The 21,596-nt window shown below is 44.5% G+C and overlaps 1 protein-coding gene across 8 annotated transcripts in view; it reads right to left on the reverse strand.

Moving 5' to 3' along the window:
• SPATA5 (spermatogenesis associated 5) overlaps positions 1-21,596 on the reverse strand; it is a 157,401-nt gene that overhangs the window by 97,317 nt on the left and 38,488 nt on the right. For 7 of the 8 annotated variants that reach the window (XM_032224528.1, XM_032224527.1, XM_032224530.1 and 4 more), the window contains one exon: positions 11,134-11,260. In XM_032224528.1, the coding sequence (XP_032080419.1) occupies positions 11,134-11,260 (127 nt within the window). Of the gene's footprint in view, positions 1-11,133; positions 11,261-18,757; positions 19,960-21,596 lie in introns of those variants that run through there. The other variant, XM_032224533.1, reaches the window with a different exon arrangement.

Below are 21,596 nucleotides of genomic sequence, written 5' to 3' on the forward strand. Positions count from 1 at the left end.
AATAGAGCACAGGTTCGATTCCCAAAAACTTGGGTATGGCTAGCTGATGAGAGCTAAATAGCTTGAAATAGATCTACACTAGTCTCCCTTTATTTATTTATCAGCATAAATATAACAAATGTAACAAAAAAGGCAACAGTAAAAAATATTGGGTTTCTGTCTGGATGGACTCTTGTGACGAGCCTAATGACAGAGAGTGGAAGTGTGACCTTCCTCCCATACTTGGGCATACCAGGGGTTGTGACTTTAAGTTTTATATATATATATATATATATAATATTTATGCTGATAAATAAATAAAGGGAGACTAGTATAGATCTATTTCAAGCTATTTAGCTCTCATCAGCTAGCCATACCCAAGTTTTTGGGAATCGAACCTGTGCTCTATTGCCTCCCTGACTTTAAGTATATATATATATATATATATATATATATATATATATATATATATATATATATATATATATGTGTGTGTGTGTGTGTGTGTGTGTGTGTGTGTGTGTGTTTTTATTTGTGCTGATAAATAAAAAAACACAAATATAACAAAGGCAACAGTAAAAATATTGGGTTTCTGTCGTGATGGACTCTTGTGACGAGCCGAAGGACAGATGATGGAAGCAGTTAGCTTCCTCCCATAATTGGGGCTTACCAGGGGTTGTAAAAATCTAATATATATATATATATATATATATATATTAGAAACAGCATTATATTTTAAAGACTCATTTAATGGTAACGTCTGCTGCTGCATGTCTTTCTAGTTGGAGTTGCCTAGAAACTGAGTTTATAAAGCAGCTATAACCTTTATACATAACGCAAAAATATCACATGTGTCTTGTTTCACATAATTAGATAATAATTAAAGCAAAATATTTAATATTTCTGAAATTAAATCAAAAATGAATATAGGCAGTCCTCGACATATGACCATAATTGGGAACAGGATTTCTATAACTAAGCAAGGTGGTTTCAAGTGAATGCCTGATTTTACAACCCTTTTTCCCAGGGTTGTTAAGTGAATCACTGCAGATGTTAAGTGAATAATGAGGTCATTAAGCAAATCCAGCTTCCCCATTGAGTTTGCCTGTTAAAAGCCAGATGGGATTCAAAAATGACAGTCATATGATCCCAGGACGCTGCAACTATTGTAAATACATGTTCATTATCATTTACCAAATTGTGATCATGTGATTGTGGGAATGCTGCAAAGTCCCTTTTTTCAGTGTCACCCTAACTTCAAATTGATTCTAAATGAATGGTTAGTAGAAGACTACCTATATTGCATTTCTCCTAGGTGACTTTTTAAAAATGTCATCAGAAAGCATGTGAATCTATTAACGCCAATTAATTTCAACTTGTTAAAAGAAACAAGGGAATATTTTAAGTATGATATATTTTAGGTAAGAAATTCAATTTTCAGTAGATACTGTTATTCCACATTGATTTGATTTGATTTTTGATTTTATTGACATTTGTAGGCCGCCCTTTTCCCTGAGGGGACTCAGGGCGGCTCACATAAAATCAGGGAAGGGGAAATGCAGACAATAACAAAGACACATATAATAAAAACAGTAACCAACATGCATTCATCATTCGGGAGGGGCAACTATCTTCATCCCCAGGCCTGACGGGCTAGCCAGTTCTTCAAGGCTGTGCGGAAGGCCTGGACGGTGGTGAGGGTACGAATCTTCACGGGGAGTTCGTTCCAAAGGGTCGGGGCGACTACTGAGAAGGCCCTCCTCCTTGTAGTTGCCAGCCGACACTGGCTGGCCGATGGAATACGGAGGAGGCCCAATCTGTGTGATCTTATTGGTCGCAGGGAGGTGATTGGCAGAAGGCGGTCTCTCAAGTATCCAGATCCACTACCATGTAGGGCTTTATGGGTGATTAACAGCACCTTGAAGCGCATCCGGAAATCGACAGGTAGCCAGCGCAGCTCGCGGAGGATAGGTGTAATGTGGGTGAACCGCGGTGCACCCACAATCGCTCGCGCGGCTGCGATCTGTACCAGCTGAAGACGCCGGATGCTCTTCAAGGGCAGCCCCATGTAGAGCACATTGCAGTATTCCAGCCTAGAGGTCACGAGGGCCCGAGTGACTGTTGTGAGTGCCTCCCGATTCAGGTAGGGTCGCAACTGGCGCACCAGGCGAACCTGGGCGAATGCCCCCCTAGCAACAGCCGTCAAATGGTGGTCGAACGATAGCTGTGGATCTAGGAGGACTCCCAAGTTGCGGACCCTCTCTGAGGGGTATAGAATTTGACCCCCCAGCCTGAGAGATGGAATATTGGTGGAATCCTTGGGAGGGAGATGGAATATTGGTGGAATCCTTGGGAGGGAAACACAACAGCCACTCGGTCTTTTCTGGGTTGAGCACAAGCTTGTTAGCCCTCATCCAGTCCATAACCGCCTCCAGGCCCCGGTTCATCATGTCTGCCGCTTCATTGAGTTGGCACGGGGCGGACAGATACAGTTGAGTATCGTCCGCATATTGATGGTATCTGATCCCGTGCCTGCGGATGATCTCTCCCAGCGGTTTCATGTAGATGTTGAATAGTAGGGGGGATAAGACCGAACCCTGAGGCACCCCATATGTTAGGGGCCTAGGGGACGATCTCTGCCCCCCCACTAACACCGACTGCGACCTGTCTGAGAGGTAGGAAGAGAACCACCGCAGCACGGTGCCTCCCACTCCCACCTCTCGCAGTCGTCGCAGAAGGATACCATGGTCGATGGTATCGAAAGCCGCTGAGAGGTCAAGGAGAACCAGGATGGAGGGAAATCCTCCATCTCTGGCTCTCCAGAGATCATCAGTCAATGTGACCAAAGCGGTTTCTGTGCTGTAACCGGGTCTGAAGCCTGACTGGAAGGGGTCGAGATAGTTTGCTTCCTCCAAGGACCGCTGGAGCTGAAAGGCCACCACCTTCTCAACAACCTTCCCAAGGAAGGGAAGGTTGGAGACTGGACGATAGTTATTAAGGACAGCTGGATCCAAAGATGGCTTCTTTAGGAGGGGTCTCACCACCGCCGCTTTCAGTGCGGCGGGGAAGTTCCCCTCCCGAAGAGAGGTGGTCACGACCGCCTGGATCCAGCCTCGTGTCACCTCACTGCTGCTGGTAACCAGCCATGAGGGACACGGGTCCAGTACGCAGGTGGAGGCACTCACAGCCCTCATGGCCTTGTCCACATCCCCGGGGGTAACATCCTGAAACTCAACCCAGAGATGTTCCATCTGATCCTCTTGTGCCTCGGCTGGAACTGCAGGGGTGGAGTCCAAGTCCGACCGAAACCGAGCAATTTTGTCCGCTAAGAATTGGGCATAATCCTCAGCTCTGCCCTGCAAGGGTTCCCCCGCCTCCCTTTTATTTAATAGGGAGCGGGTTATCTTAAACAGGGCGGCTGGGCGGGACTCAGCGGACGCAACCAAGGTGGCTATGTGGGATCTTTTCGCTGCCCTAAGCGCTCTGGTGTATTCCTTGGTGCAGGTGGTTACCATTGCTCGGTTCGATTCGGACTTATTGGACCTCCATCGGTGCTCTAGGCATCTCCTCCGGCGCTTCATCTCCCGGAGTTCCTCGGTGAACCAAGGGGGTCTCCGGGATCCGCCGCCTCGGAGGGGCCGTAGTGGCGCAATCCGGTCGAGGGCCTCTGATGCTGCCGAATGCCAGGCAGCAGCCAAAGTCTCTACCGGATTGTGGGCGAAAGAATCAGGAATGACCCCAAGTTCCGTCTGGAACCTTAATGGTTCCATGAGTCGCCTGGGGCGGAACCACCTGGTCGGTTCCTCCTCCCTACAGTGGGGGTTTGGTCTCTGGAAGTCGAGCCTCAGTAGGCAATGGTCTGACCACGACAGGGGTATGATGTCGTTACCCCTCAGACCAAGATCACAAATCCACTGCTCCGAGAGGAATACGAGGTCGAGCATGTGACCCGACGAATGGGTTGGGCCCCGAATTACTTGGGTCAAGCCCATGGCTGTCATGGAAGCCATGAACTCCTGCGCCCCATCAGAGTTTTCACCGAGCGAAGGCAAATTGAAGTCCCCCAGGACCATCAACCTAGGGAACTCAATTGCCAGCTCGGCTACCGACTCGAGGAGCGAGGAGAGGGCTGCTGCAACGCTGTTGGGAGGCAGGTACGTTAACAGCAAACCCACTTGACCCTTGAGGTCCAACTTTATCAGCAGAGACTCACACCCGACAAGCTCCGGAGCAGGGACCCTACGAGGAACTAACGACTCCCGGATGACAGCGGCCACACCCCCACCCCTTCCCTGGGCTCTCGGCTGGTGCAGCACCTGAAATCCTTCTGGGCACAGTTCTACAAGGGGGACTCCTCCCTCTGGGCCCAGCCAGGTTTCAGTAATACATGCCAGGTCTGCCCTCTCGTCTAAAATTAAGTCCCGGACGAGAGGAGCTTTATGTACCACAGACCTGGCATTTAGCGACAGCAGCCTGAGTCCAGGGTCCTGATTACTTGCGCCATCTGGGACTCACAGGGCCGGAAGGAGGGATCTCTGTAATGTAGCGAACCCTCCTTCCCCGGTAATGGCCATTCCTATTTTTAAGGAAATCAAATGGTTTTTGTATTACACCTCCACCACACACACACAAAATCCCAAACTCTAAGTTTCAAATTCAAGTTGTTTCAAATAAATGGATTATTTTTTTAAATAAATGAAAAAAGCAATAATAAGTTACAAGTTTAGAAAAAAATAATCAGCAAAATATGCTATCATCAACTTAAATATTCTTTGCAGTCCTAATAATTTGATTATAACAATTTGAAAATTTCTCCACTATAAAATTATATTCTCTATAGCATGACTATTTGTCTGTCTCAGTACAGCTGTGAAAAACGCAACTCAACAAGTTCATCTATGCCTTGTTTTATCAAGTAAGTAATAAATCTTTAGTGAAAAGCTCACAATGCTCCTCAAACTGTCACAACCTGGATTGTAAAAGGGAGCAAACTCCGCAGCCTCAAGGCTGATTTGCCATTCTCACTATTTCCTGACAAATGAAGAGCTGGAAACAAAGAACATTTCAGCACACCTGGAAATATTTATTTACTGTATTTGGCATTTAAAAAATACTTTGTAGATTCCTTTGGAAATTCAGATATTTTTATAAATGTCAGCTATAAAATCAATAAATAAAAACACACAGCAAATTTGCCACAATTCAGTAAGGCCACATAACTATTTAATGTGAAGTCTTAACGTTATATTGAAGTCATTCAATTATCAAAAGCTAATAATTTAATAACTCTAAGAGTTGGACACAACTGAATTGATATCATCGTTATCATTTTTAAGTAACTGTTTAATAATGTCCAAACATTGTCTTAATACATCCCTTAATTTAAATAAGGCAAGTTTTAACTATTTTCTTAACTGTGATGTATTTTTAATTAGAATGAATTGCTTAATTCAATCACTGTAGTGAAAAAGTATGTTTCCAGTCCCCATTCAAGGTACCAGATTTAAAAGTTAAGTTGGACCTAACCAGAAACAAATCTAATCTATATTCATACCATGGAGAGCCCAGAAGTAGGAGCATTTTCTGTTTGGATACCCCAGCACACATCCCTAGATACTGACAGTAATAACAAAGCTACAGATAACTTAATTTCTATGACTGATTTTTAATCTTATAATCTGTAAAAATGGCTAGCTAACATCTTAGCTAAGCAAATTCCATTACATATGTAATAAGCAGAATACCATTTTGTCTATCCTGAATCTATATTCCTAAACCTAAAAATAAAGCACTCTATTACATTTTTTCAAAATATAGCAACCAGTATTGTATGCTAGTTTCCACATGGAGATATACCATAATTGTTAGCAGATTTGCATTTAATTCCTTTACTATCATGGAATTTGTTTTCCACCTTAGCTGCTGCACACTTGAACCAGAATTCAAGAAAACATTTTGAAGTTATCTATACAAGCTGTATCTTTAGAATGGGAGGGTGCGAATTTGAGGAATTAGAATTAGAATAACAAAGTTGGAAGGGATCTTGAAGGTTTTCTAGTCCAACCTCCTCCTCAGGCAGGAAGCTCTATACAATTTCAGACAATTGGTTGTCCAATCTCTTCTTAAAAACTTGAAGTGTTGGAGCATCCACAATTTTTGGAGGCAAGTTGTTTCACTGATTGTTCTAACTGTCAATAAATTTATCCTTAGTTCTAGGTTGCTTCTCTCCTTGATTAATATCCATCCATTGCTTTTTGTGCTGCCCTCAGGTGCTTTGGAGAATAGCTTGACTCCCTCTTCTTTGTGGCAACTCCTGAGACATTGGAACACTGCTATTATGTCACTCCTAGCAGATAATGCTTCAATCCAGGCCCCAGTCTAGGTGACAATAGCAACAGCACTTAGACTTATATATTGCTTTATAGTGCTTTATTTACAGCTCTCTCTAAGCAGTTTAGAGAGTCAGCATATTGCCCCCAGCAATCTGGGTCTTCATGTTACCCACTTCGGATGGATGAAGGCTGAGTGAACCTTGAGCCTGGTGAGATTTGCAGTCAGCCGGCATTCAGCAGAAGTAGCCTGCAGTACTGCACTCTAACCACTCTGCCACCGCGGCTCACAATGCTGCCAATGTCCTGATCCAGTGTCTGGAGGCTGTGTGGGTCTGGATGTAGAACTTCAGACTGAAGCTCACTCTGACATACATAAATGGAGATGGTTATTTCCCTTGCCCCCACTCCAATACTGGGATTTTACATTCTTGGTCTTGGTTGGGTAGGGAAACACTATTCCATGTAAGACTGGTAGGAAGTCATAAATAAATATCCCAACATGAAATATGGTATAAATAATATGGTATTTAATATGGTATTAAGTATCAGAGTGCATATTTATGGCATACTTGTTTAAATGTACTTCTACTAAGTGAAAATATTATCATTTTATGTATTTGGCTCTTATGTAAGAGCCAAGGTGGCGCAGTGGTTAAATGCAGCACTGCAGGCTACTGCTAGATCAGCAGGTCAGCGGTTCAAATCTCACCGGTTCAAATCTCACCGGCTCAGGGTTGACTCAGCCTTCCATCCTTCCGAGGTGGGTAAAATGAGGACCCAGATTGTTGGGGGCAATATGCTGACTCTCTGTAAACCGCTTAGAGAGGCCTGAAAGGCCTATGAAGCGGTATATAAGTCTACTGCTATTGCTATTTGGTCATTTCGATAATATTGGAATTATTGTAATGTGTTCTGCTGAATGCTTCTTTAGAGTTGTCTGGTTGTCACAAAGTAAAAGCATTTAGAAAACAAATAAATAATTTTGCTTAAGGCAATGATGGGAGGTTTATGCTTCATTTATATTTATGTTTTTTTTTTTCAAATATTAACACCAAAACACAAGGTAAAGAAACTTACAATTTCAAAAACTCTGGGGTACAATCAGAGACTGCAAAGTATCCATTCTCAGCCCTTATTCTTTAGATAAAGCAGCTAGTGCGTTAGACACTCAGTTTTCACTCAGAACTATACAATTGCTTAGCTACACATAACTTACTTCCTGTTGAGAAAAAATTATGGAGCTACACAGCTTCCTTTGTTCTAGTCCACCAGTACAAATATAGGCCATAGACCTTCTTGGTGATGGCAAGAAAACCAGGAAATTTTAGTCTAGTGAATTTCTGTTTTTCTCATAAGTAGAGTCAGTTTTGCCTAGTGGTTAAGCATTGAGCTAAAAGCAGGATACTGTGAGTTCAAATTCCGCCTTAGGCATGAAAGCCATTTTTTTAGATTTTTTTAGATTTTATTAAGGATTTATATGCCGCCCTTTTCCCTGAGGGGACTCAGGGCGGCTTACAATAATGAGGGGAAGGGGGTGCAAGACAAGACTTAAAAGAAAAAAAATCGTGAATAAAAGAAAATTATCCATAAAAACACAACATTCACTCAACATTCGGGCGGGGTGAGAGTAATCCTATCCCCAGGCCTGACGGGATAGCCAGGTCTTGAGGGCTATGCGGAAGGCCTGGACTGTGGTGAGGGTACGGATCTCCACGGGGAGGTTGTTCCATAATGTCGGAGCTGCAACTGAGAAGGCTCTCCTCCGCGTAGTCGCCAGTCGGCACTGACTGGCGGATGGAATTCGGAGGAGGCCTACTCTGTGCGATCTGATGGGACGCAGGGAGCTAATTGGCAGGAGGCGGTCTCTCAAATAGTCAGATCCACTACCATGGAGCGCTTTATAGGTGGTAAGTAGGACCTTGAAGTGCACCCGACGATCAACAGGTAGCCAGCGCAGCTCACGGAGGATTGGTGTTATATGGGCGAACCGTGGTGCGCCCATAATCACTCGCGCGGCCGCGTTCTGAACTAGCTGAAGTCGCCGGATGCTCTTCAAGGGCAGCCCCATGTAGAGCACATTGCAGTATTCCAGCCTAGAGATCACAAGGGCTCGAGTGACTGTTGTGAGAGCCTCCCGGTTCAGGTAGGGCCGCAACTGGCGCACCAGGCGAACCTGGGCAAATGCCCCCCTGGTCACAGCCGACAAGTGGTGGTCAAAACTCAGCTGTGGATCCAGGAGGACTCCCAAGTTGCGGACCCTGTCTGAGGGGTGTAAATTTTGCCCCCCCAGCCTGATTGATGGAACATTAGCCAAATTTTTGGGAGGAAAACACAACAGCCACTCGGTCTTTTCCGGGTTGAGTACCAGTTTGTTAGCTCTCATCCAGTCTTTAACAGCCTCAAGGCCCCGGTTCATCACGTCCACCGCTTCATTGAGTTGGCACGGGGCGGACAGATACAACTGCGTATCGTCCGCATATTGGTGGTACTTAATCCCGTGCCTCCGAATAATCTCGCCCAGCGGTTTCATGTATATGTTAAATAGCAGGGGGGACAGAACCGAGCCCTGCGGCACCCCATAGGTTAGGGGCCTCGGGGACGATCTCTCCCTCCCCACCAACACCGACTGCGACCTGTCCGAGAGGTAGGAGGAGAACCACTGTAGAACAGTGCCGCCCACCCCCACCTCCCGCAGTCGTCGCAGAAGGATACCATGGTCGATGGTATCGAAAGCCGCTGAGAGGTCGAGGAGAACCAGGATGGACGCGTGGCCTCCATCTCTGGCTCTCCAGAGATCATCGGTCAATGCGACCAAAGCGGTTTCAGTGCTGTAACCGGGCCTGAAGCCAGACTGGAAGGGGTCAAGATAGTTAGCTTCCTCCAAGGTACGCTGAAGCTGTAAGGCCACCACCTTCTCAACAACCTTCCCCAGAAAGGGGAGGTTGGAGACTGGACGATAGTTGTTAAGAACTGCTGGATCCAAAGACGGTTTCTTCAGGAGGGGCCTCACCACCGCCGCCTTAAGCGCGGTGGGGAGGTGTCCCTCCCGAAGAGAGGCGGTAATAACCGCCTGGATCCAGCCTCGTGTCACCTCTCTGCTGTTGGTAGTCAACCAAGAGGGACACGGGTCCAGTATGCAGGTGGAGGAACTCACAGCTCGCATAGCCTTGTCCACATCCCCAGAGGCAACATCCTGAAACTCAACCCAGAGATGGTCTACCAAGTTATTCCCCTGTGTCCCGGCTGGATCTGCGGGGGTGGAGTCCAGTTCCGATCGAAACCGAGCAACTTTGTCCGCCAAGAACTGACTATATTCCTCAGCCTTACCCTGCAGGGGGTTCCCCGTCTCCCTCCTATCTAGGAGGGAGCGGGTTATCCTAAACAGGGCGGCTGGGCGAGACTCGGCGGACGCTACCAAGGAGGCAATGTGTGATCTTTTGGCGGTTCTCAATGCCCAAATATACTCCTTGGTGCAAGCTGTCAACAGTGCTCGGTTCGATACGGACCTGTCGGACCTCCACTGGTGCTCTAGGCGTCTCCTCCGGCGCTTTATCTCGCGGAGCTCCTCGGTGAACCAAGGGGGTCTCCGCGAGCCGCTGACCCGGAGGGGCCGTAGTGGCGCAATTCGGTCCAGAGACTCCGATGCCGCCGAGTGCCAGGCCGCAGCAATAGTCTCCGCCGAACTGTGGGCGAGAGCGTCTGGAATGACCCCAAGCTCCGTCTGGAACCTAACAGGGTCCATCAGTCGCCTGGGGCGGAACCACCTGGTCGGTTCCACCTCCCCACGGTGGGGGTTTGGCCTCCGGAAGTCTAGCCTCAGTAGGTAGTGGTCTGACCACGACAGGGGAATGGTCTCATTTCCCCTCAGACCAAGATCATAACTCCACTGCTCCGAGAGGAATACGAGGTCGAGTGTATGTCCCGCCAAGTGGGTAGGGCCTCGAATTACCTGGGTCAGGCCCATGGCTGTCATGGAGGCCATGAACTCCTGCGCTCCGTCAGAGTGTTCGCCGAGCGAAGGCAAATTGAAGTCCCCCAGAACCATTAATCTAGGGAACTCAATTGCTAGCTCGGCTATTGACTCGAGGAGCGCAGGGAGGGCCGCTGCAACGCAGTTGGGAGGCAGGTACGTTAGCAGCAAACCCGCTTGACCCTTGAGGTCCAACTTCACTAGTAGGGACTCACACCCGGCAAGCTCCGGAGCAGGGATCCTACGAGGAACTAAAGACTAAAGGGTGAGTTTGGATCAATCACACACTCTTAGGCAACTCACAGGATTGTTGTGGGGAAAATAGGAGAAGGAAAGTGTGTTGGATATGTTTGCTGCCTTGAGCTATTGTAAAAATAATAAAAGTGGGATATACATACACATAAACGGATGCATGCATTCAGTGATGACTAAAGGGTGATCTCAGAAAGGTTGAATCTGGCAGTTTTTAAAAATGCAAATAAAAACTGGGACTGAATAAATTCAAAGTTTAAAGAAGGAATATAATTTCATTTGTAAGAAAAGATTTTCTTTTTTTCTTCTCATCAGCAGCAAGTTAGGTTCAGTTTTATCTTTTGAAATATAATAAATCTATCTAATTCAAAACTTCAGAAGAGCAGGTGGAAGGGTGGAAGAAACTTAATTGTAAAAAGACCATATGATTTGTATGCAGCAGATCAATGCTCAATTAAAACATGTCTTGGCTTCTGTTTTAAAATCATGAATTTTAATAAAAATTTAAATTCTCCACTGCCTGTAATCTTAACAAAGTCAAATGAACATAAGTCATTATTTGGCACAAAAGTAGTAACAAGAGCCACAACCATCACTTACCTTGTCTATCATATCTGGCCGGTTTGTAGCTGCCAAAACTGTCACATCCTTTAACTGTTCGATCCCATCCATTTCAGTCAACAACTGTGCCAAGACATGGTTCGTAACATTCACAGAACTTGAAGAACTAATAAAAAAGAAATCCACAGAAATTTATATTAAAGCATTTAATACTAGAAATCTGTAAATTCTGTTCACAACAATTTGTCTAATTGCCTAATTTCACAGACTGAAAGTTGCTGTGTTTCTGACCCACGAACTTACGAACTTACGTACAGACTCACTCGCACAATACCATCATCTTTTTTTAACACCTACGCAACCCTTCTCTTTCGTGTGTGGTATGTATGTGTATGTCTGTGTGTGAATGAATCCCACTTTCTTTTAAATTAGTTTAATCCCTATTTTATTATTATGTTGTTGTACTTTTTAACCTATTGTGGGGTATGCATGAGGTGAATGACTGTCTGGCGCACATGAGGGGATTGAGGGTGCGGCCCGGAGCCCCCTCCACTGAGTGCAATAGCAGAAGTGGATGGGGGCCCGGTTCCACCCCTCAACCTGGAGTGTCTGGTTTGAATGGCCTGCCGAGAGGAACGGGAGCCTTGGAAGATAGAGGGGGGTCTGCGGGTATAGGAGTGGGCCGGAGCATTACGGTCATGACTGGGAGGGGCAGGTATGACGGGAGCTTCAGGGCTAGCCATTACCGGGGAAGGAGGGTCCGCTACGTCACAGCGATCCCTCCTTCCGGCCCCGTTAGCTCCACTCCAGGACCAGATGGTGAGAGTTGCCAGGGCCCTGGTCTCAGGCTGCTGTTGCTAAATGCCAGGTCTGTGGTTCACAAAGCTCCCCTCGTCCGGGACCTAATATTAGACGAGGGGGCAGACCTGGCATGTATTACTGAAACCTGGCTGGGCCAGGAGGGAGGAGTCCCCCTTACTGAAATGTGCCCAGAAGGATTTCAGGTTCTCCATCAGCCACGACACCAGAAAGGGGTGGGGGAGTGGCAGTCATCATCCGAAGGTCATTAGTTCCTCGTAGGATCCCTGCTCCGGAGCTTGTTGGGTGTGAGTCCCTGTTGGTGAAGTTGGACCTTGGGGGTCAAGTGGGCTTGTTGCTAACGTACCTACCTCCCAACAGCGTTACAACAGCCCTCCCTGTGCTCCTCGAGTCAATAGCTGAGCTAGCAATTGAGTTCCCCAGGCTTATTGTGCTCGGGGAACGCTCTGATGGGGCACAGGAGTTCATGGCTTCCATGACAGCCATGGACTTGACCCAAGTAATTTGGGGTCCGACTCATACAGTGGGTCACACGCTTGACCTCGTATTTCTCTCAGAGCAGTGGAGACGTGATCTAGATTTGAAGGGCATTAAGACCTTGCCCTTGTCATGGCCTGATCACTTCCTACTGAGGCTTGACTTTCGGAAACCAATCCTCCACTGTAGGGAGGGGGAACCGATTAGGCGGTTCCGCCCCAGGCACCTGATGGACCCTATGGGATTTCAGACGGCACTTGGTGAAATACCTGACACTCTCGTCCACAGTCCGGCAGAGTCCTTAGTCGCTGCTTGGAATACAGCGGCGGCGGAGGCTCTAAACCGGATTGCGCCTTTACGGCCTCTCTGCGGTAGTGGATCCAGGAGGGCTTCTTGGTTCACCGAGGAACTCGGGGAGATGAAGCGCCAAAAGAGACGCCTAGAGTGACACTGGAGGGCCAGTAACTCTGAATCCAACCGAACACAATTAAGACCCTTTATTAGGACTTATCTAGTGGCGATACGGGCGGCAAAATGTGCGCATTTTTCCGCTCTTATTGCATCCGCAGAATCGCGCCCAGCCGCCCTGTTTAGAATAGCCCGCTCCCTCTTGAAAGGGAGGGATGCGGATGACCCTTTACAGGGTAGAGCTGAGGAATTTGTCCAGTTTCTGTCGGATAAAATCGCTCGGATTCAGACGGACCTGGACTCCAATTGGACGGTACCAGCCGAGGTACCGGGGGAAGGTCTTGAGCAGATTTTATGGAGCGAGTTTCAACTTGTCGCTCCTGAGGAAGTGGACAAGGCCATGGGAGTGGTGAGTGCCTCCACCTGTATACTGGACCCGTGCCCCTCCTGGCTGGTCTCGACCAGCAGGGAGGTGACACGCGGCTGGCTCCAGACAATTATTAACACCTCTTTTCGGGAGGGATCCTTCCTGCACCCCCTAATGACCCAGCCATTTTGAACAAAATGGACAACTATCGTCTCCAATCTCCCTTTCGTAGGGAAGGTTGTTGAGAAGGTGGTGGCCTTTCAACTCCGACGGACCTTGGATGAAACTGATTATCTGGAACCCTTTCAGTCGGGTTTCAGGCCTGGTTATGGCACAGAAACTGCTTTGGTTGCGCTGATCAATGATCTCTGGCGAGCCAGGGATAGGGGTCATTCCTCTATCCTAGTGCTTCTTGACCTCTCAGCGGCTTTCAATATCATCGACCATGGCATCCTTCTGCGACGGTTGCGAGAGGTGGGAGTGGGAGGCACCGTTCTACGGTGGTTCTCCTCCTACCTCTTGGACAGGTCACAGTCGGTGTTGGTTGGAGGGCAGAGATCGACCCCTAGGCCCCTCAATTATGGGGTGTCGCAGGGCTCGGTCCTATCCCCCCTCCTATTTAACATCTACATGAAGCCGCTGGGTGAGATCATACGGCGGCAAGGGATTAAATACCACCAATACACGGAGATACTCAACTGTATCTGTCCGCCCCGTGCGAACTCAGTGAAGGAGTAGAAGTGATGTGCCAGTGCCTGGAGGCTGTCAGGGTCTGGATGGGAGCGAACAAGCTTGCACTCAATCCCGACAAGACTGAGTGGCTATTGATGTTCCCTCCCAAGGTTGGTCCAGTTATTCCATCTCTTAGCCTGGAGGGTGAAATTATATGCCCCTCAGAGAGGGTTCACAATTGGGAGTCCTCCTGGATCCGCAGCTGACGTTAGAACACCATTTGTCGGCTGTGACCAGGGGGGCCTTTGCCCAGGTTCGCCTGGTGCACCAGTTGCGACCCTATCTGGACCGGGAGGCCCTTCGGATGGTCACTCACGCCCTCGTCACCTCAAGATTGGATTACTGTAACGCGCTCTACATGGGGCTGCCCCTGAAGAGTGCTCGAAGACTGCAGTTGGTCCAGAATGCAGCCGCGCGAGCGATAATGGGTGTACCTAGATACACCCATGTTACACCTATCCTCCATGAGCTGCACTGGCTTCCCATTGGTCTCCGGACACGCTTCAAGGTGCTAGTCGTTACTTTTAAAGCCCTACATGGTTTAGGACCTGGCTACCTGAGAGACTGCCTCCTGCCATTTACCTCCCAAAGACCGATAAGATCACACAGACTGGGCCTCCTCCGGGTGCCATCAGCGGGTCAGTGTCGGCTGGCGACCCCCCCAGGGGAGGGCCTTCTCTGTTGCTGCCCTGGCCCTATGGAATGATCTCCTCGTAGAGATCTGGATCCTCACTACTCTTCCAGCCTTCCGTAAAGCCACTAAGACCTGGCTGTTCCGGCAGGCCGGGGCTGTTGATCAGCATCCAGCTCCATTTTAAGTGGTATGTATGTTGTGTAATTTTAAAATAATTATATTTCTATTTTTAATTTTTATATTCCCTTGTTTCTCTGTAAGCCCCCCAGAGTCCCCTGGGAGTGGGTGGCATACAAATACCAATAAACTTCCAAACTTCCAAACTGTGGAACAAAGATCCCAGTTATACACACACACACACACTTTGATGATGCTTGGATTCACTAACCTTTTTTCTCAAAACTTTATAACTCAAGGATAAAAATCCCGCCCCCCAAATTATATCTTTCTAATCCACACCTGGATTAAGACCACACCAGGAATACTGCAACCAATTTTGGTCACCATACTACAAAAGCGATGTTGAGATTTTGAAAAAAGTTCAGAAAAGAGCAACTAAGATGATCAAAGGCCTGGACACTAAAACATATGAAGAACGCCTGCAGGATTTGAATTTGGCTACTTTAAAGAAAAGAAGAATTAGGGGCAACATTATAGCAGTATTCCAGTATTTGAGGGACTGCCACAAAGAAGAGGGGATCAAATTATTCTACAAGGGACCAGAGGGCAGGACAAGAAATAATGGTTGGGAACTTATCAAAGAGAGAAGCAACCTGGAATTAAGTGAATTAATTCACTTCTAACAGTGAAGACAATTAACCAGTAGAAGAGTTTGCCTTCAGAAATCGTGGATGTTCCATCACTAGAGATTTTTAAGAAGAGACTAGACAGTCACTCATTTGAAATAGAATAGGTTCTTGTGCTTGAGCAGGGGGCTGGACTAGAAGATCTCCAAGGTCCCTTTCTGTTCTATTCTATTCCAAAAGACAAAATAAGAGAAAGTTTTTGCAGCAAAAATTGCTTTAGCACTGTTTTTCAAACATGTGATGCTACATCACAACACAGAAGTGTTTTGTTCAGCCTTTAACTTCAGCATTTTTTCAAAACTAAATGGCAGCGTACCAGGCATCTGAAAACTATGCTTCCTTACTGCCAAAAATGTTTCCCTGAATATCTACTTTGATTTTATTTTCAAACCCTGACATACCATGAAGACATAGTAGACAACCCTCTGGTTCCTTCAACTTCTGAAGTAGAAAACTATTATTTGTTTTAAAAATGTAATTGTTATTATCAAAATTGAGGACTAATTGTATGTATTCCAAAATATGCAAGGGCTGAAACTGGGGTGGAGTCATTTCAGTCCTTTAAAATCCCCTGTCAGTATGGCTGTAAATATTTCACAAACATCCCATATACTTCTGTGTGTACTTACCCATACCTCTCATATTTCTGACTAAAGTATCTGCAAACATTGTATAAAGAATGGCTTGTTTAAAGCCTCCTTATTGCAAAATAGTGAATTATAGTACACCTCTAAAGTTTTAGTTGCCAGTTCACATTCCACAGATAAAAAAGCTAAGTGGTTTAGCTGTGCAGGAATGTCTGTAGTTTTCTTTCACCTTCCGGTATTCTATAATAAAATGCTTTCAGTATTTTTCAGTCAACTACAGGTGAAACTCGAAAAATTAGAATATCGTGCAAAAGTTCATTTATTACAGTAACGCAACTTAAAAGGTGAAACTAATATATGAGATAAGACTCTTTACATGCAAAGCAAGATAGTTCAAGCTGTGGTTTGTCATAATTGTGATGATTATGGTGTGCAGCTCATGAAAACCCCAAATCCACCATCTCAGAAAATTAGAATATTACATGCAATCAATAAAACAAGAATTGTACATAGAACAATATCAGACCTCTGAAAAGTATAAGCATGCATATGTACTCAGTACTTGGTTTGGGCCCCTTTTGCAGCAACTACTGCCTCAATGCAGCGTGGCATGGAAGCTATCAGCCTGTGGCACTGCTGAGGTGTTATGGAAGACCAGGATGCTTCAATAGCGGCCTTCAGTTCTTCTGCATTGTTCGGTCCCATGTCTCTCATCTTTCTCTTGGCAATGCCCCATAGATTCTCTATGGGGTTCAGGTGAGTTTGCTGGCCAGTAAAACACAGTAATCCCACGGTCATTGAACCAGGTTTTGGTGCTTTTGGCAGTGTGGGCAGCTGGAAAATGAAGTCAGCATCCCCATAAATCTCGTCTGCGGAAGGAAGCATGAAGTCCTCCAAAATCTCCTGGTAGATGGCTGTGTTGACCCTGGTCTTAATGAAGCACAGTGGTCCAAAGTCCTGTTGCTCAGTGGTCCAAAGTCCTCTTTTCTGATGAGAGCAACTTTTGCATCTCATTTGGAAACAAGGACCCAAAGTATGGAGGAAGAATGCAGAGGCCAATCAAGCACAGTAATCCCACGGTCATTGAACCAGTCTTTGGTGCTTATATGCATGCTTATACTATTCAGAGGTCCGATATTGTTCTATATACAATCCTTGTTTTATTGATTGCATGTAATATTCTAATTTTCTGAGATGGTGGATTTGGGGTTTTCATGAGCTGTAAGCCATAATCATCACAATTACGACAAATCACAGCTTGAACTAGCTGATTTTGCATGTAATGAGTCTTATTTCATATATTAGTTTCACCTTTTAAGTTGCATTACTGAAATAAATGAACTTTTGCACGATATTCTAATTTTTTAAGTTTCACCTGTAGGTAAAATAAATATGCAAGACACTGATACTTCATTAAAAATTACAAAGTTTTATTATTATTTATTATCTTTTAATAATAGAAATAGGAATATTAATACACTTTTCCCAAAATAAATTTTAGGTGCCAGATTTCACAGGAAATATTTTGAGAAAGAAAAAATTGATACATTTAATGGAGAAGACTATGTACATTTGGGTCCTGGTTTCTACTTTCCTTGGATTAAATGCCCAATTATTGTGGTATTCCACCTACCCCAAACTTTGCTGCCTGCACAACTAATTCTAGAAATGGCCGTACGAACCCGTGGTTATATGACATAAAGTAAAATTGCCAAGTCAAGCTCAACTCCTAATGACCTCATATAGTTTCTGGCCAACAATACTGAAATATTTGTGGAATGTTCTTAATTATTGTGATTTGCTTTTCTTTTTTCTTCCTTGTTTAGCTACACTCCTGGTGATCTCCTATTTACATACAAGAATACATACATTTGCTAGTCTAGAACAGCAATTCAGTTTTCTATTTTGTTCAAACATTTCTCATAAATACTGTTTCTCACTGGCACCAGCAAATCTCAGTAGACTTGGACAAAACTGACATATAGACGTGTGTGTGTGTGTGTGTACACATATAAATACATATGCAAAGCATGGTATCATAATTTGATTCATGATCGATACTACAGCTTTGATTATATTTCCCACAGCAATGGGGCTATCAACTATGTCAGGCCCCCATTGTTTACCCTTCCATTCACTTGTGTCTGATCCTTGCAAACTGGCTGGACAAGTCCCTGAAGTTTTCTTAGAAAAGTTTTTTTTCAGAAATGGTTGGCCACTGCCTGCTTCTTTGGGCTGAAAGTGACTAGCCCAAGGTTACACAGCTGGCTTTGTGCTTAAAGTGAGATTAGAACTCACAGCCTCACAATTTATAGTCTGATCCCTTAACCATTATACCAACCTGGCTCTTCTTCTAGAATACTGTTACAAATATGGCAGATACTATCAAGGCACAGTAAAACTAACTCTGTTTCACACAACCACAGCCTAGGGCAGTGATGGCTAACCTTTTTTGGATCACGTGCCAAAAGCGGGGGGAGTGCAGGGGGATCATGCACAGGCATGCCACACCCATAATGCTATGTGCGCCATCCCAGAGTGCATGCATGTGCAACACTCCCCCCCCCCCACTTTTAGTGCACTTTTTTCACCCTCCCCAGGCTCCAGAGGCTTTCTAGGAGCCTGGGGAGGCCGAAAACAGAGGCACTCCAGAGGCTTCAGGAGCTTCCCTGAAGCCTCTGGAGGGTGAAAAATGGCCGTATGAGCAACCAGAAGTTACCATTCCCAAACTTCTGGTTGCTCGTACAGCCGTTTTTCACCCTCTGGAGCCTTCAGGCGGCTTCCCTGGAGCCTCCGGAGCACGAAAAATGGCCCAACGCACAAACCAGAAGTCTGTTCCCGAACTTCCAGTTTGCACATTGGATGGTTTTCCCCCTCCAGAGGCTTCGGGAAAGCCTCCAGAGGGCAAAAAATGGCCAAAAAAGAAAGCCGAAGTCAGCTGGCCAGCGCATGCATGCGCTCGAGCTGACAGGGCAATGCCTGGGATGCCCTAACAAATAGCTCCGCATGCCACCTGTGGCACGGGCCTAGGGTCCTTAAATCATTGAAAGATTTATAAAATAACTTGTATAAGTAAAATAATAAAACAGCTTTTGCAATTTTAGGAAGAAATGATAGTAGGCAATAGTTCAGTTTCTATTACAATTGCACACTAATCTAGATAGGGCCTGTGGTAGATTACCGTTAATACTAATATAAATATTCATTAATCTTAAAATGCAATTCTATCAAAAAATATTCTTAAACTCATTATTCCAAAGTAAGCTCAGTGGGGTATATGTGTCTGGTTTTCAAATGCCATACATGTTTAACACACTTATGAAATGGGGAATTAAGTAATCAACTCCAAAGCTGAATGGTTCCCTTATTTTCCCAGTTGGCACTATTTACATGGATAATCTGATGCAAAAACAAAAAACTAAAAAAAGAGTCTAGAAGAATTCTGGGAATGATTCCCTCCAAAAGCTCTCTTGAACAACTGTTAAGTGGAGCTGAAAATTTTGAACAGGTGGATGCGGGAAAAAGAGCAAAAAGACAAATACCGAGTCATAGAATTTAGTATTCAGATACTTATACATGTCAAAATTCTCAACTGGAGCCAAATTAACAAAGATTATAGAAAAATCCATGAAAATTTAGACTAAGTAAAATAAAAATAATTTATTTTTTCTTGTACATGGGTCAAGATCCTAAAATGCTATGTTACATGCATGATTTTAATTATATTCTAGGTAGTGTTTCATTAACTTTGCCTCCTTGGCTTTGTAAGGCTACTACTTTTACTGAAATCAAAGTAAATTTCTTTATATTGCTCTAAGCTGTCGTGATTCCCTTTAGGCATGGAAGTCAGCTGTCAGATTACACACCATATTTAGCATGACTCTTACAAGTAAACAAGCCTTTATGGCTTAACAGGATATCCTATAAAATGCAGACAGACAGACATTTATAACAGGAGATTTCTCCACCAGCTGCTTCAGAACTGCGTCAGCAACATGTGTGTTCAGATGTTTGAGCTCTGCATAAACTGTTAATCTGCAGGATAAGATAGAAGCATATTTTTTCCATTTTCCCATGATTTTCTAGCAAGATTTTCAAGTTAAATCAGTCAATGCTTATTAAACATGTCTGGATTTTTGACACAAGAATAAGCAAAGGCCAAATTATGCTGAACTTTCCAGTCTAATTTACAAAGCAGTATGCAACCAAGCTATGTTATTTCCTCTGTACCCAGCCTATGGAATTTTGATGTCATCATCCAAGCCAAATAGAAACAGCAATTGAGCAGACACTGATGCAAAATAACTTCCTATCAACAAACTGATTATCCAACAAACCAGCATTTATGCAATATCCATGTATGCTTATAGAACAACTCTCCCAGGAAAACAGTAAAAAAGACACCTTAGGAAACAGTAATAATAATAAGCCCTTTAAAAAGGAGAAGACCGTTGTTCCATGTCAATGAAATTACATGATATTCTTCTATCAATTATATGTATTCAAATAATTTGTTACCTATTTTATATATCTGGAATTTCAAGTTTATATTTATTTGTAACAATAAAGAAAAATCAAACTGAGAATAAGATCTGATTTTTTTCTTATTTAAATACTAACGAATCTAGATTTTAACAGTCTGTTTTCCAATATATTTAAAACTCCTACTCAGCTAATTTTTAAAAAATATATATGTTAATTTCTTTGGAAATGTAAACAAAATAGACATTGGCAGTATTTGATTTCTTACACAGGTTTTAAAAACTAAATTATCTGCATTTTATGGGAACTTACCATGTTTGTTTAATTAATTGTCATACTACTTTATGTTCTTTTCCTCACAAGTCCTATTGAAATATATCTTTCGCCAACCTAGGTTTCCCCATGTATTTATTTTTAACACTGTGTTTCCATAACAGCAACAAAATGCAGACATTTGTGAAGAAAATAGCTAAGAACATGTTACCAAGCCTTGGTTGTAGTACAGTTTTACAAATAACAATTCCACTAGGTAAAGATATAAGTAGACTTCTCTTAGCCTCAAAGGTAACCTCTGAGACACCTTCCCTACCCCAACATTAGACCTCAGTTAACTAGTTTGAGAATGCAAATCTAGTATGGCGCTTGCGCACACAAGAAGCAGTACAAAACAAGCCAAATGGGCAATGATGCAGATGGCCACTGGATCACAGTTTATATGTTATAAAATAAAGTTAAAGGTTCCCCTCGGACATATGTGCCAGTCGTTCCTGACTCTAGGGGGGTGCTCATTTCCGTTTCAAAGCCCAAGAGCCAGCGTTATCCAAAGACGTCTCTGTGGCCATGTGGCCGGCATGACTAAATGCCGAAGGCACACAGAACACTGTTACTTTCCCACCAAAGATGATCCCTATTTTTCTACTTGCATTTTTACATGCTTTCAAACTGCTACGTTAGCAGAAGCTGGGACAAGTAACGGGAGCTCAACTGCCAATCTTTCTGATCGACAATCTCAGCATTTTAGCCACTAAGCCACTATTAAAGATAGAAAAAAATGCTGATTTGGTCTGATATTTTTTTTTATATTCCAAAAACCTAGCATTTTAACAAGTGTAGACTTTTTATATCTACTATAAGCTGCCCCTGTCCAGAAAAAAACATAGTTGGCATATCAAATAGGTAGACATTACTAG

This window comes from Thamnophis elegans, chromosome 9 (assembly GCF_009769535.1).
Source record: "Thamnophis elegans isolate rThaEle1 chromosome 9, rThaEle1.pri, whole genome shotgun sequence".
NCBI lineage: Eukaryota > Metazoa > Chordata > Lepidosauria > Squamata > Colubridae > Thamnophis > Thamnophis elegans.